This window comes from Mesoplodon densirostris, chromosome 8 (genome assembly GCF_025265405.1).
Source record: "Mesoplodon densirostris isolate mMesDen1 chromosome 8, mMesDen1 primary haplotype, whole genome shotgun sequence".
In the NCBI taxonomy this organism is placed as follows: Eukaryota; Metazoa; Chordata; class Mammalia; order Artiodactyla; family Ziphiidae; genus Mesoplodon; species Mesoplodon densirostris.
In genome coordinates, this window is record NC_082668.1 from 33,703,761 (window position 1) to 33,716,969 (window position 13,209).

Genomic DNA, 13,209 nt, shown 5'->3' on the forward strand with positions numbered 1-13,209 from the left:
AAAATCACCTAGAGTACAAAATGGGAGTTAAGGAAAGGGAAAACATGTTATTTCTTTATGAGGTTTTCACTTAAAGAAAATCTATATAATGAAAAAACCAACTGAAACACTGCACTGCATTTGTGATACAGTGAACACTTACCCAGTAATATTACTGGCTCATGATACATCAAACAAACTGGTTCAGTGCTATCATTCTAGCTTGGCCTAGAGCAGCAACGAAGACTCAGGGACAGTGAAGAGCCTGCCACTGTCCTGGATCCTGATAGAATTTCTGCACCCACACACACCCAGAAAACCGCTTTTGTCTATGAGGACTTGCATGCATAGAGTAGGGCAGAAGATTCCTACACTGAACAGGTAGGTGTGGCAGTAACAGCTCCACTCCTGTCCTTTGCCTGACAACACCGCAAACACACAATATCCCAGTGGTGCGCTGGGGTGACAGACACACACACTGGGAACAAGCCAAGCTGCCACACCTGGTCATGTAGGCAGAGCAGCTTAGTCAGTACAGGCTTATCCAAGTCCTCCTCTTTTACAGTCAGAGAACTTTGGTTCGATATTTGCTTACTCAAATATTAATACTATATAGCTGCTTCAAAGAACTAAATAACAGGAGACTAAATACTATTTATGGATGATGTACAATAAAAAAGAAAAAAGCCATTGAATTCTAGGAGGGCATCTGGGTTAAAGCGGATAAAAAGCACACTCTATACATGTCTGATTATCTTTTGTTTGATAAACATTTAACAATTACATCACCTGTTGGTCATTAAGGTCCCCCTGTACTAAGGAGTCAATGAAAATATGTTCACTGAAATTCCTTCCTTTTCGTTCTTTTATGATTTTCTTTAAAATAGATTCCAGTTGCATAAGGGCTTAGAGAAGAAACACAAAAAAAGATTTTAGAATATAAGCATTTGTGAGGACTGAACATTTATCTGTATCTCTACAATGTTCCTATGTGCAGAATAAAACTTTCAAAGTTAAAAGTAGTAACCAATAATGCTTTAAAAATTTAAAAGCTAATTTATGTTTAAACTCATCTACTTACCTTTTTCTTCTTTTTGCTAAATTTAACACATACACCAAAAAGTGCATAAAACATACACGCACAATTTAACAAACAACTGTAAAGCAAACACCCAGGTTGAGAAATAGAACAATGTTAGCCCCTTAGAGGCCTTTTACACATATATCCCTCCCCTGGTATTATTCACCTTCCTTCTAAATTCTGTCTTCTTAACTCTATTGTTCTCCCAAATCAGGCATCACTCATTTAGAGACTGAAACAGATGTGAAATAATCAGAAAAGTAAATTTCTGACACTTGGAAGATTAACCCAACTATCAAAATTATCCACAGATTTCTCAGGCCCCATCTTACCTGACCTATCATGGCATCTGATGCTGGTCACTTACTCTGTAGGAAGCACTTTTTCATTTGGCTCCTAGGATTCCACACTCTCCTGGACTCCACACTTTCCTCCCACTTTACTGCCAGTTCATTCTCAGTATCCTTTGTCGATTCCTTCTCACCTCTCAAATTTCTTAATGACGGAATGCCCAAGGTCAGGGATCTCTTCTCTTGGACCTCTCCTCTTTTTCTATTTATATTCATTACCTTGGTGATCACCATTCTCAAAGCTTTAAATACAATCTATGTACTGAACACTTCCAAATTTATATTTCCATTTAGGATCTCTTTCCCCTGAACTTCAGTTTCATATATCTGACAATCAACTCAACATCTCCACTTCGACGTCTGAAGCATACTAAACATAAACATATCCAAAACTGAAGCCATGATCTTTCGCCTCAAAACTGGATCTTTCTACAGTCTGTCCCATCTTATTTCCTATTAATTTCATTTTCCAGTGACTCAGGCCTAAAACTCTGGTGTCTCCTTCTCTCTTATACCCCATATCTAATCTGGCAGTCAATGTTGGTGGCTCTAACCTTCAAAATACAGAATTAATCTCTCTTACTCTTTTTTAAAAATTTTTATATTTTCTGCTACCCGCCACCTAGTCCAAGCCACATTATTTTTCTTGCCTGGCTCATTGCAGTAGCCCCCTAATTAGTCTCCCTGCTTCTGCTCTGAGCCCCTTTATGACAGCAGCCAGAGTGATCCTTTCAAAATATAACTCAGATTCATAATTCTGCTCAAAATCTTCCAGTGGCTTCTTCCTATCTCATAGTAGCAACCTAGTCATACCTAAGCCAGACAAAATCTGTTCCATCCCCCCAATCTTTCTGGTCTCATTTCCTTCTATTTTTCTTCTGACTCATTTCACTCCAGGCATACAGCTCCCTGATGTACCTCAAATATATCAGGAAGAATCCTACCTCAAGGATTTTGCAACTACTTGTTGTGGATATACACATGAACTGCCTGGACTGGTTTCCTTATCTCTTGCAAGTGTTTGCTCAAGCCACCTAATCTTGGTGAGGCCTTTCCTAATAATCTCCCCACCCCTAGCACTTCCTATCCCTCTTCCTGATTTAATTTTCTCCATAGCAACTTTCATCTTTTAACACACTATTCAGTTTACTTATTCAGATTCTCATCTGTCTCTTCCCACTAGAATGTGGTGCCACAAGGAGAGGAATTTTTGTTTGTTTTGTTCACTGACACCTCCCCAGGACAAAAAACATACCAGGATATTCTAGATCTTCATTATTTATAGAATTGAAGGAGTCTAATAACACGTTAGTGATTAAAATGAGAAATTGTCAACACTGTACTGCAATGGTTCACAAACTTTGCTTACATTACAATCACCTAGGAAGCTTTTTTAAAAAAAATCATAAAATATAAACCACACCTCATACCAATTAAATCTGAATGTTCAGGAGCAAAAGCCAAGCTTCAAAAAAGTTTAAAAGGGCCTCCCTGGTGGCGCAGTGGTTGAGAGTCCGCCTGCCGATGCAGGGGATACGGGTTCGTGCCCCGGTCTGGGAGGATCCCATATGCCGCGGAGCGGCTGGGCCCGTGAGCCATGGCCGCTGGGCCTGCGCGTCCGGAGCCTGTGCTCCGCAACGGGAGAGGCCACAACAGTGAGAGGCCCGCATACCGCAAAAAGAAAAAAAAAAAAAAAAAGTTTAAAAGATTCAATGTGTAGCAAAATTTGGGAACTACTGCTGTACATTCTCAATCCTACAAGTACATGAGGATAATCTGAAGAGCTTTTATAAAAAAAAAAAAAAAGATCTGACATCCAAAGCACCTCTATCCCATATTCTGAATAAACAGATTTAGGGTGGGGCCTGATCTTCAATATTTTTTGTTTTGTTCTAAGTTCCCAAAGTGATTCTAATGTACAGACCAGGTTGAGAATTACTCACTTAAACAGAGGAGTGACCCAGCCATGAGTTCCCACTCATATAAATACCAAAACATAATCATTTTCAATAAAAGCTCAAATTTGATCTATGCCCATGTTACAGTTCAAGGAGCATATCATACTAGACAATCTACTTTTATTTAGAATCAAAGAATATAAATTATTAAGTTTCCTTTTGTATTAATTAAAACCAATATTTGTAAAATACATTTTTTATTAAGGGTAATTAATCCAAATGCATCCATCAAGATAGTCAGAATGGTAGACTAGCAGATAGCAGAAAATGTGTCCATTAAATTGGCTTTTCTAGACTTACGCTGGACACTGAAGGAATCACCAGAATGGTAAACCCCACAAGGACAGGGATTTTTTGTCTCCTGTACATACATAGAATAGTGCCTAGCACATAGAGGCCTCAATAAATATTTGTTGAAAGAATAAAGGAAGAGAATCTTGGGAAGCAATACTATTATCCATGAAAAATAATCCATTATTCCAATGCAGCCTATGTATTTTAATTTGCCCTGCTTACTTCCAAAACAGAAATTGCAGCAGCTCAGAATAAAGGTATTAAAGGATTACAATCATTAAATTACTGACAGAAAATATAATACAAAAGAAAAAAGGGGGAGCACATGTTGGGGGGCCATCTTAAATTAAAATTGCTATTTTTCTGTGTAGATTTTATAAAGTTGTAACCAACGCTAAATAGTTTTGAAAATATCTTTACTCAATGTTATAACGGCCAACAATTTTTTTATGTTGCTACATTTCTTACAGATTTATCATGTTGATATTATTTCCTTAGAAATTCCTATATTGTTGGATATTTAGTTTTTGGGGGGTTTTCTACTTGTAGAAATAGCACTACAAAAAAACTCATGAATATTTTCTTATTTTAGATAATTTCACTCATTATTTATGACTCTTAACATGTATTTTTAAATTACTTTCCCAAGATTGTACCCTGACACTTTCCATTAATCCTGTAGGCTATACCAGCTCTCCAGCACCCTCATTCTGCAGTGAGTGCTAGAGTTTATTTACTAATTCACTGCTTTTTCCTTTCTTTTAAGAAAAACTTTCACAATAGGAAATGTAGGAAAAAAACATAAAGGAAGAAAATATACACGACCTGTAAGTTCATAAATCACACATAGCCCTATTAAAATTAGGGCACATTTCCCTTAGTCCTTACAAAAAATTAATAGTGGTAAAACTTACCATCTTCATATTGTTTTTTCCGAGTTGTACTTTTATCAAGTGATCCATCTAGAAAGCCTTTTCCAATCTCCGACCAAACCTGAAAATAGGAAAACATATCTATTACCTAATATGTAAATTTTCCAAATAATATCAAGCAATCTAAGCTAACAGCTGGAGAACCTCTGCCTCACCAACAGAACTGTTAGTTAAACTCTCCCTTTCAAGTGGGCTGCATAATCATTTACTCCATAGTCTTTAAGGATAGGGCACAAATATATTTTAATAATTTCATTCAAAGTACTTCCAAACTAATTATAATTAGAAAGTCAAAAGTTCCCTTCCTTTCAAAGAAGTATATGCACAGGGAGGAAAAGAACATTGCAGTAGAATCAATTCTCAATTTTTTATTATAATGGTACCAGTGGATAAGTAAAATTCATCCGGAATTCCAAATTTTTACTTCACCTGCAATACTGATAAGCTTTGGCTGAGATCCAGAAAAAGGTTAAAAATTAGTAGAGGGTAAACAACAGAATAGGTTTCCAATTATTTCAAAATTGGATAATTAGCCCTTAAAAAATTGTTTATAATTCAAAAGTTCTGAAAGAACCTGAGAAAGGACAAAACACTTATTAATCAATGCTAAATATTTTTAAAATTATTATTTTTAAATTATTTTTTATTTATTTATTTTTGGCTGCATTGGGTCTTCGTTGCTGCACGCGGGCTTTCTCTAGTTGCGGCGAGCGGGGGCTACTCTTCGTTGCGGAGTGCGGGCTTCTCATTGCGGTGGCTTCTCTTATTGCAGAGCACGGGCTCTAGGCGCAAGGGCTCCGTAGTTGTGGCTCGTGGGCTCTAGAGCACAGGCTCAGTAGTTGTGGTGCACGGGCTTAGTTGCTCCACAGCATGTGGGATCTTCCCGGACCAGGGCTCGAACCCGTGTCCCCTGCATTGGCAGGCGGATTCTTAACCACTGCGCCACCAGGGAAGCCCCTAAAAATTATTAATAGAGTTAAGAGCCCTCAAGTCTTATCTTACAAAGATATGCCTTTCAGATTATTTAAATGTGAAAAATTAAACTATTAAAAGTACTGTAGGGCTTCCCTGGTGGCGCAGTGGTTAAGAATCCGCCTGCCAATGAAGGGGACATGGGTTCGTGCCCCGGTCCGGGAAGATCCCACATGCCGCTGAGCGGCTGGGCCCCCATGAGCCATGGCTGCTGAGCTTGCGTCTCCGGAGCCTGTGCTCCACAACGGGAGACGCCACAACAGTGAGAGGCCCGCGTACCGGGGGGAAAAAAAGAAAAAAAAAAAAGCACTATAGGGGATTTCCCTGGTGGTCCAGTGGTTAACACTTTGACTTCCAATAAAGAGAGTGCAGGTTCGATCCCTGGTCAGGGAGCTAAGATCCCACATGCCTCGCAGCCAAAAAAACCAAAACATAAAACAGAAGCAATATTATAACAGATTCAGTAAAGACTTTTAAAATGGTCCACATCAAGAAAAAATCTTTAAAAAATAAATAAATAAATAAATAATTTAAAGCACTGTAAATAAAAGTAAAAGCAAATGAAAATTGAGATAAAAATAAAAAGCTCTTACAGATTAGTAAGAAAAAGAAACACATTGATAGAAATATGGGTGAAGGACATGAGAAAGCATCCCACAAAAGATGAAACACAAGTTGTTCGGCAAAAATATTAAACAATGTTTAACCTCACAAACAATAAAATTATAAATTTTAATCATAAAAAATCATTTTTTACTTACAAGATAGGCAAATATTTAAAAGACGCATAACTCTAAATGTCAAAAGCACAAGGAAAGAGCACGCTAATGCTGGTGGGAAAATAACTGGGACAATGTTTTTGGAGGGCAGTTCAGAAACAGTATGCAGTTGGGTGTGAGGTGAACATTTTTCACATGTTAACGCCTGTGAAATCGGTATGCATCTTATGACTGATGACATCTCCCGAGTGCTGTCAGCCAAGCAACAGTCATGGTGCAGCTGTCACTGCCTCTGCATTCACAACCTGGTTAGTGCTCCTGGTGGCATGGCTGGACAACAGCAGCCTTGGGGTGTTTCAGAAATTAAAGATCATTTAAGGCAGGATTTTAAGTCATGTTTATGGTCTGAAAACTTTCCTTTGACAACTTCCAGTAATGTTAAGAAAATACCAGATTGCTTCCAAAAAATATATAATTTGAATCTAGTCACACCGAAAAATATGTAATTTGAATCTAGTCAAACCCAAATGAGGGACAGTCTACAAAATAATTATCCTGTACTTAAAAAAAAATGTCAAGGTCAAGAAACAAAGAAAAGCTGAGAAACTGTTTCACATTAAAGAGGTTTGACCACTAAAAGTAAAGAAATCTGAATATGGGCTCTGAATAAAAGTATGGTATGAATGCTAAATTTCCCAAGTTTGACAACTATGTTGTTGCTATATGAGAGAATATCCTTGTTTTTAGGATATATAGACTGAAGTATTTAGGGGGAAAGAAGCAAAATGTCTACTTTACTCTCAAATGGTTTGGGTAAGGAGAGGTGGAATGGATGAATGGATGATGGATGCATGGATAGACAGAGAATGAATGACAAAAGCAAATGGGGCAAAATGTAAACAACTGGTGAACCTGGGTGAAGGATATTATGGGAGTTCCTAGTACTAGCTGCAACTTTTCTATAAGTTTGAAATTATTATTTCTACTTTGAAATTCTAAGGAAAGAAAGGTAAAGAAAATGGCAGCATAAAAATACCCAGAATAGGAATACGTATCAGCAGCTTGGAATAAAATTCTGGAAATAATAGTGGAGGTCCCATTTTAAAATTGCTGTCTCATCAACATGAAAAAAATCAGATATCAACAACTGAGTCAAAAATAGATTCTTCGTTAAAATATGAAAACATTTTAGGAATTCCTTAGCCAATTTGTCTTAGCTGGTTAACCTGAGTAGTTTACTCTAGGAAGGGGAATTAGAGTGATTTTTCCACTTTTATTTTTACGCTCCTGAACATGTGAACATTTTCTAAGAAATGTATATTTTTCAATCATCAAACACAAGTAATAAAACCATTTTAAAGGGAAAAAGGATAATATTAAACAGTGACAGAGTGTTAAGCCACAGTTCCTAGTGATTTTGTTTTACACACTTTATACTGATTATTTAATCTGTTTTTATAGATTTGAAGAAAATAAGGGATTTTTCAGAGATCCAAAATGCAGTGAAGTAAATGACTTAAGTATGATTTGAAACAAATAAATATAATGTTGAGACTGATTAAAATAGAGAATAATAAAGTCCATATGTGAGTTCAGAAAAGGCAAACAGTAAACCTGTTTTCAACTGCATTAACCTTTCTTCAAATCATATTCATTTCATTAGTATTTTAACACTCCATCAACTTTAATTTCTTTCTATATAGGATGTAGTCTCTATTAAGTATGGTTTTTCTCCTTATTCTAGAAATTAGTATTATTTTATAACACACTTGGTTTGGGGTTTTTTGCCACACCACGTGGCTTGCAGGATCTCAGTTCCCCAACCAGGGATTAAACCTGGGCCACAGCAGTGAAAGCCCGAAATCCTAACCGCTAGGCCACCAGGGAACTCCCGACATACTTGCTACAAATTAAAAGAAAATATTTTTATAGTCATTCATTTTTTCAATTTCAAAAAGTAACTGCTTAGGGACTCCCTGGTGGTGCAGTGGTCAAGAATCCGCCTACCAATGCAGGGGACATGGGTTCGATCCCTGGTCCGGGAAGATCCCACATGTCACGGAGCAACTAAGCCTGTGCACCACAACTACTGAAGCCCACGCGCCTAAAGCCTGTGCTCAACAAGAGAACAAGAGGAGCCACCACAAGGAGAAGCCCACGCACCACAGGAAGAGAAGAGTAGCCCCTGCTCTCTCAACTAGAGACAGCCCACAAGCAGCAATGAAGACCCAACGCAGCCAAAAATAAATAAATAATATACATAAATTTTAAAAAAAGTAACTGCTTAAAAAAGTAATTTAAAAAAAAAGCAACATATAACCTTCTTGCATTGTTGTTTTTAGCCCCAAACAAGGAAATTCTGTACTACAGAATCTTAAACCTTCTTCTTAAGAGGCAAAGTCTACATTATTCAACTATCCAATTTGATGAAAGAATAATTTTAAATTTGGCCCTAGACTTACTGTGCCATGATTCTTCTGGAAGCGAATGACTTCTTGTTCATCTTCAAATGTACTACCCATTGTCATCTGCGTAACAGACTTCATTGCAAAGCCAAGCATATGCTGGCAGAGAGGGACATGTTGGGACTCTGGGTAGGAGAGCCATTTATCCAACAATTCTTCCGAAAGCTGAAAGAAAACAGAAAACCACAATGATTTACTATTTCCTCCTACTAAATCTTAGAAAAATCCATCAAGTAGACTCATTTCATAGAGTATACAGTTCAACTCCTTAATCAAAGCAAAACATTCAGGTGTTTACTGACCTGTCAGGTTAACACTGGCTCCACCAATAATTACATCCCTAATAGTTTAGGGCCAGATTCTGTCAAAGGGCTGATTTGGAAAACAAAACAACCACAACAATGAAAACAGAAAATATAAGTTAAATGTTCAAAGGCTGGGAAAACCTTAAACCTAAAGGAAATTAAGATATTAAAGTCTTAGTATCTAATTAAAAATGGTAAAGGTTCCCCACAGACTGGCTGTGATATAGTAAACAATCAATAAATACATGAATCTGTAAAAGTCCTAGACATGCTTCAGTAACAGAAACCTCTCAGAGTCTCTCTGTCATTCCTTCATCCAACGAATATTTATCAAATCCCTTGTGGAATAAAAAACAATGTGTAGGAACTTCCCTGGTGGCGCAGTGATTAAGAATCCACCTGCCAACGCAGGGGACACGGGTTCAAGCCCTGGTCCGGGAAGATCCCACATGCCGTGGAGCAACTAAGCCCATGCGCCACAACTACTGAGCCCACACTCCACAACTACTGAAGCCCGTGCACCTAGAGAGCATGCTCCACAACAAGAGAAGCCACCGCAATGAGAAGCCTGCACACCGCAATGAAGAGTAGCCCCCACTTGCCGCAGCTAGAGAAAGCCCACATGCAGCAACAAAGACCGAACGCAGACATAAATAAATAAATAAATAAATAAATAAATAAATAAAACAATGTGTAATAAAAAGATCAAAAGCTTTGGAGTCAGAAAAACCTTGGGTTTACTTCTGGCTCTGTCACTTAGAAGTAATGTGACTTTGAGCAATTTGCTTGACTTTTCCAAGGTTCAGGCGTTTCAACAGTTAAACAGGCATGACACCTCCCACTTTTCACGTTGCTGTGATAGGGATAATTGTACTTACATCACACAACACAGTAAGGGTTTTGTGAAGTAAAATATATAAAGCCCCTTTCATGTTAGGAACTCAAATTTAAGCTACATTTCCCATATCAACTCCATGAAAATTTTGTCACAGTGTAAAGGACTTCACTGATCTACACATATGCCACTAACATAATTTTGAAAATTTATCATATCTATATAATATTTCCCATTACAATTCTCTTTCAAAATGTTCCAGAAGACAGACTGACTTCCACAATGGTGGAGTGAGGACTTTGGTGATCTCACTCTCCCTCTAAAACAGTGAAAATACGTGAAAAACAACTAAACAACTAATATCAACCATTTCAGCACTTTGGCAATTAACCAAAACCCAGTACCCACTGAGAAGTGTCTATTCAACAGGAACAACTAAACCTTGGTAAGATAGTGGGGTCTTCAGTGTTTTAACTTAAGGTTATTTCATTTTCCTTCTCTCCCCAGCTCAACAGTAGCCAAAAGTCAACAGCATTGCAGAAAACACAGCTCTATTAAAAGCACCATCACCACTGGTCATCAAAATGGTCACTGAAAATGGAGGACAGGGAATCCCAAGACTCTAACCCTCCCCCAAAGCAAGTAATGAGCTGGCAAAAACTGTCAAAATCAACTTCTGAAAAACTTTGGAATACAGTCAAAGACTTACAACAACCAGGGGAAGCCTTGATGAAGAAAGAAGCCGTTGCTTTGTGGTAAGAAAGCACTGTGGCACTTTAGACAGCCTGCCTATAACTCCCATATCCCAGAGGGGCAGCAGCTAAGAGAAGAGCAGCCCATACTCCTGGTGCAAACTGCTAGGAAGCGATACAGACATTTCTGTCAAAAAATTGTGGCTGTGGGTCTCAAGCTGTCTGGCAACTCCCATCAAGAACTGGTGCATGGGGCTTCCCTGGAGGCACAGTGGTTGAGAGTCCGCCTGCCGATGCAGCAGATGCGGGTTCGTGCGCCGGTCCAGGAAGATCCCACATGCCAAGGAGCGGCTAGGCCCGTGAGCCATGGCTGCTGAGCCTGCGCGTCCGGAGCCTGTGCTCCACAACGGGAGAGGCCACAACAGTGAGAGGCCCGCATACTGCACAAAAAAAAAAAAACAAAACTGGTGCAAAGGCTGCCCTTGTTTGGCCCAACTCTGAGCATTTCCAGAGCTAGGACAGGTTCCTAGGTGGCTTCTGCTGAAAACATTTAAAGGTGCAGGTACTGGCTGCAAAAGCTGGGGCATGAAACAACAGCTGGGACAAGCAATGAAAAGACCAAGGAGCCAGGGAAGGAAGGGGTTGGGAGAAGAGATAAATGTGGGAATGAGAGCTTTTAAAAGCTTCTGCAAATACCAGGGAATTAAGAAAGTCATGCACAGGCCCAAGACCAGGATACATGCTCAGAAAAGGTCTGAGAAGACTAGGCTTTCACATCTGGGGTCTTCTGGCTCCATACAAGCAGAAAGTGAGAACAAAGGCAGAGCTGTAAAAAGCCTGGATAAGTGTTAAAGGAGGACCCCAACACAAAGCCAATCTGCAAACACTGGGAGAGTTTCTTTAATTCTCTTTTGTAAGCTTCAAGTGTTTAAGGTAAAATCTGTCAAAACACCAGCTGACCATTAAGCTAACAGAAGAGATGCTTCAGTGGCCATACATGACAAAGAACACAGACTTTACAAAAACCGTTTAGAAAAGACTCAACAAGTGAACAACAATAATCCACAACAGGTTGCAAGAACAAACTCTAAGGAAGGGGAAGAATCTGATTTCAAGATTGCCATCCACAGGTGTGCCCCCTCTGGCAGAGTCTGGGTATCGGTCCTGGGAGCACGGGATCTTCCCTGGGCACTCTGTCTCAGCCCTAGAGTCGGCTACTGCTCCTTTTACCAGCTATTCCTGTATTCTTTAGTTACCTTTACTTCTGACTAGCTCATCTCTCATTACTCCAAATCCCCTGCTGTAGTTAATAATTCTTTATATTAAACTTTCCCTATTTAAGTAATTGTGTGCTTTATCTCTCCTGATAGGACCCACACTGATAAACACTTTAAGAAACATGAATCAAGAAAAAGAGAGAAAAAGAGAGAGACGGTACTAATTAGGCTAATGACATTAAAAATATAACAGAGATACTTCCCTAGTGGTCCAGTGCTTGAGAATTCACCTTCCAATGCAAGGGATGCGGGTTCGATCCCTGGTCAGGGAACTAAGATGTCACATGCCACGGTGCAACTAAGCCTGCGTGTCACAACTACAGAGCCCACGCGCTCTGGAACCTGTGCACCACAACTAGAGAGCTGGTGCGCCACAATTAGAGAGAAGCCCACGTACCACAACAGAAGATCCCATGTGCCGCAACTAAGACCTGACACAGTCAAAAATAAATAAATATTTAAAAATATATATGTATAACAGAATAATTGGCAATAAAGCATTAAAAGAAATGAAAGGTATTAGGATTGGAAAAGAATAAAACTGTCACTAATCTCGGATATCATGATAAACCATTAGACTTAATAAGGGAATTTGGCAAGGTTAATGACTACAAGGTCAATACGCAGAAATCAACTGTATATATACGTAACAAACAATGAAATTTAAAAACTGTAGCATTTGTGATAGCATTTTTAAAATACCACTAAATATGAGTAAATTTAATAAAAGATGTACAAGATCTCTACACTGAAAAGAGAAAAAATTATTGAGAAAAGCTAAAGACCGAAAAGTGGGAGGGTATTCTTCCATATTCATGGATTGGAAAATTCCACAATATTGTGGACAAAGAATGTTGCCTACCATTCCAGAAAACAACAAATGTTGCCGCCATCAAGCCATCAGCCACTGCCGCCCCTCCTCCCCACATGGTGCACCCTGAAGGGATTCAGAATGGAGAAAAACAGGATACTGGCCCTAGATATTTAATATGTATATCTAAGGAATAATTTCAATGAGCCCAGACTCTTACATTTTCTCATACATAGAAAAGCACTAAAATCACTAATTTGAGATATCTGGTTTTTGCCATTAGCAGTAGTCTTCTGATGTTTGACTACACAGTTTTTTTTCTCAGAATATATAGGAATATATCCTAGCTCCTCCCTTACCTCTTCAGAACAGTTCCTCAGAGCCAGCTGAGAGGCTGTTTCCTGGGTTATTTTTCTCATAAGGTCCCTGAATAAAATATAACTCACAACTTATAGATTGTACATTTCTCCCTAGTCAACAATATGTAAAGGTAACTTTACATACATCAAGTGACCTACACAGTTACTTGGTTTTGACAA

The 13,209-nt window shown here is 38.7% G+C and overlaps 1 protein-coding gene across 2 annotated transcripts in view; it reads right to left on the minus strand.

Annotated features, from left to right (window-relative positions):
• Window positions 1-13,209, minus strand: part of LOC132494671 (cytochrome P450 20A1) — a 69,959-nt gene that overhangs the window by 31,921 nt on the left and 24,829 nt on the right. For both annotated transcript variants that reach the window (XM_060105895.1, XM_060105896.1), the window contains 3 exons: window positions 8,748-8,915; window positions 4,577-4,655; window positions 769-884 (listed from right to left, as the gene is read on the minus strand). In XM_060105895.1, coding sequence (XP_059961878.1) covers window positions 769-884; window positions 4,577-4,655; window positions 8,748-8,915 — 363 coding nt within the window. The remainder of the gene's footprint in view (window positions 1-768; window positions 885-4,576; window positions 4,656-8,747; window positions 8,916-13,209) is intronic.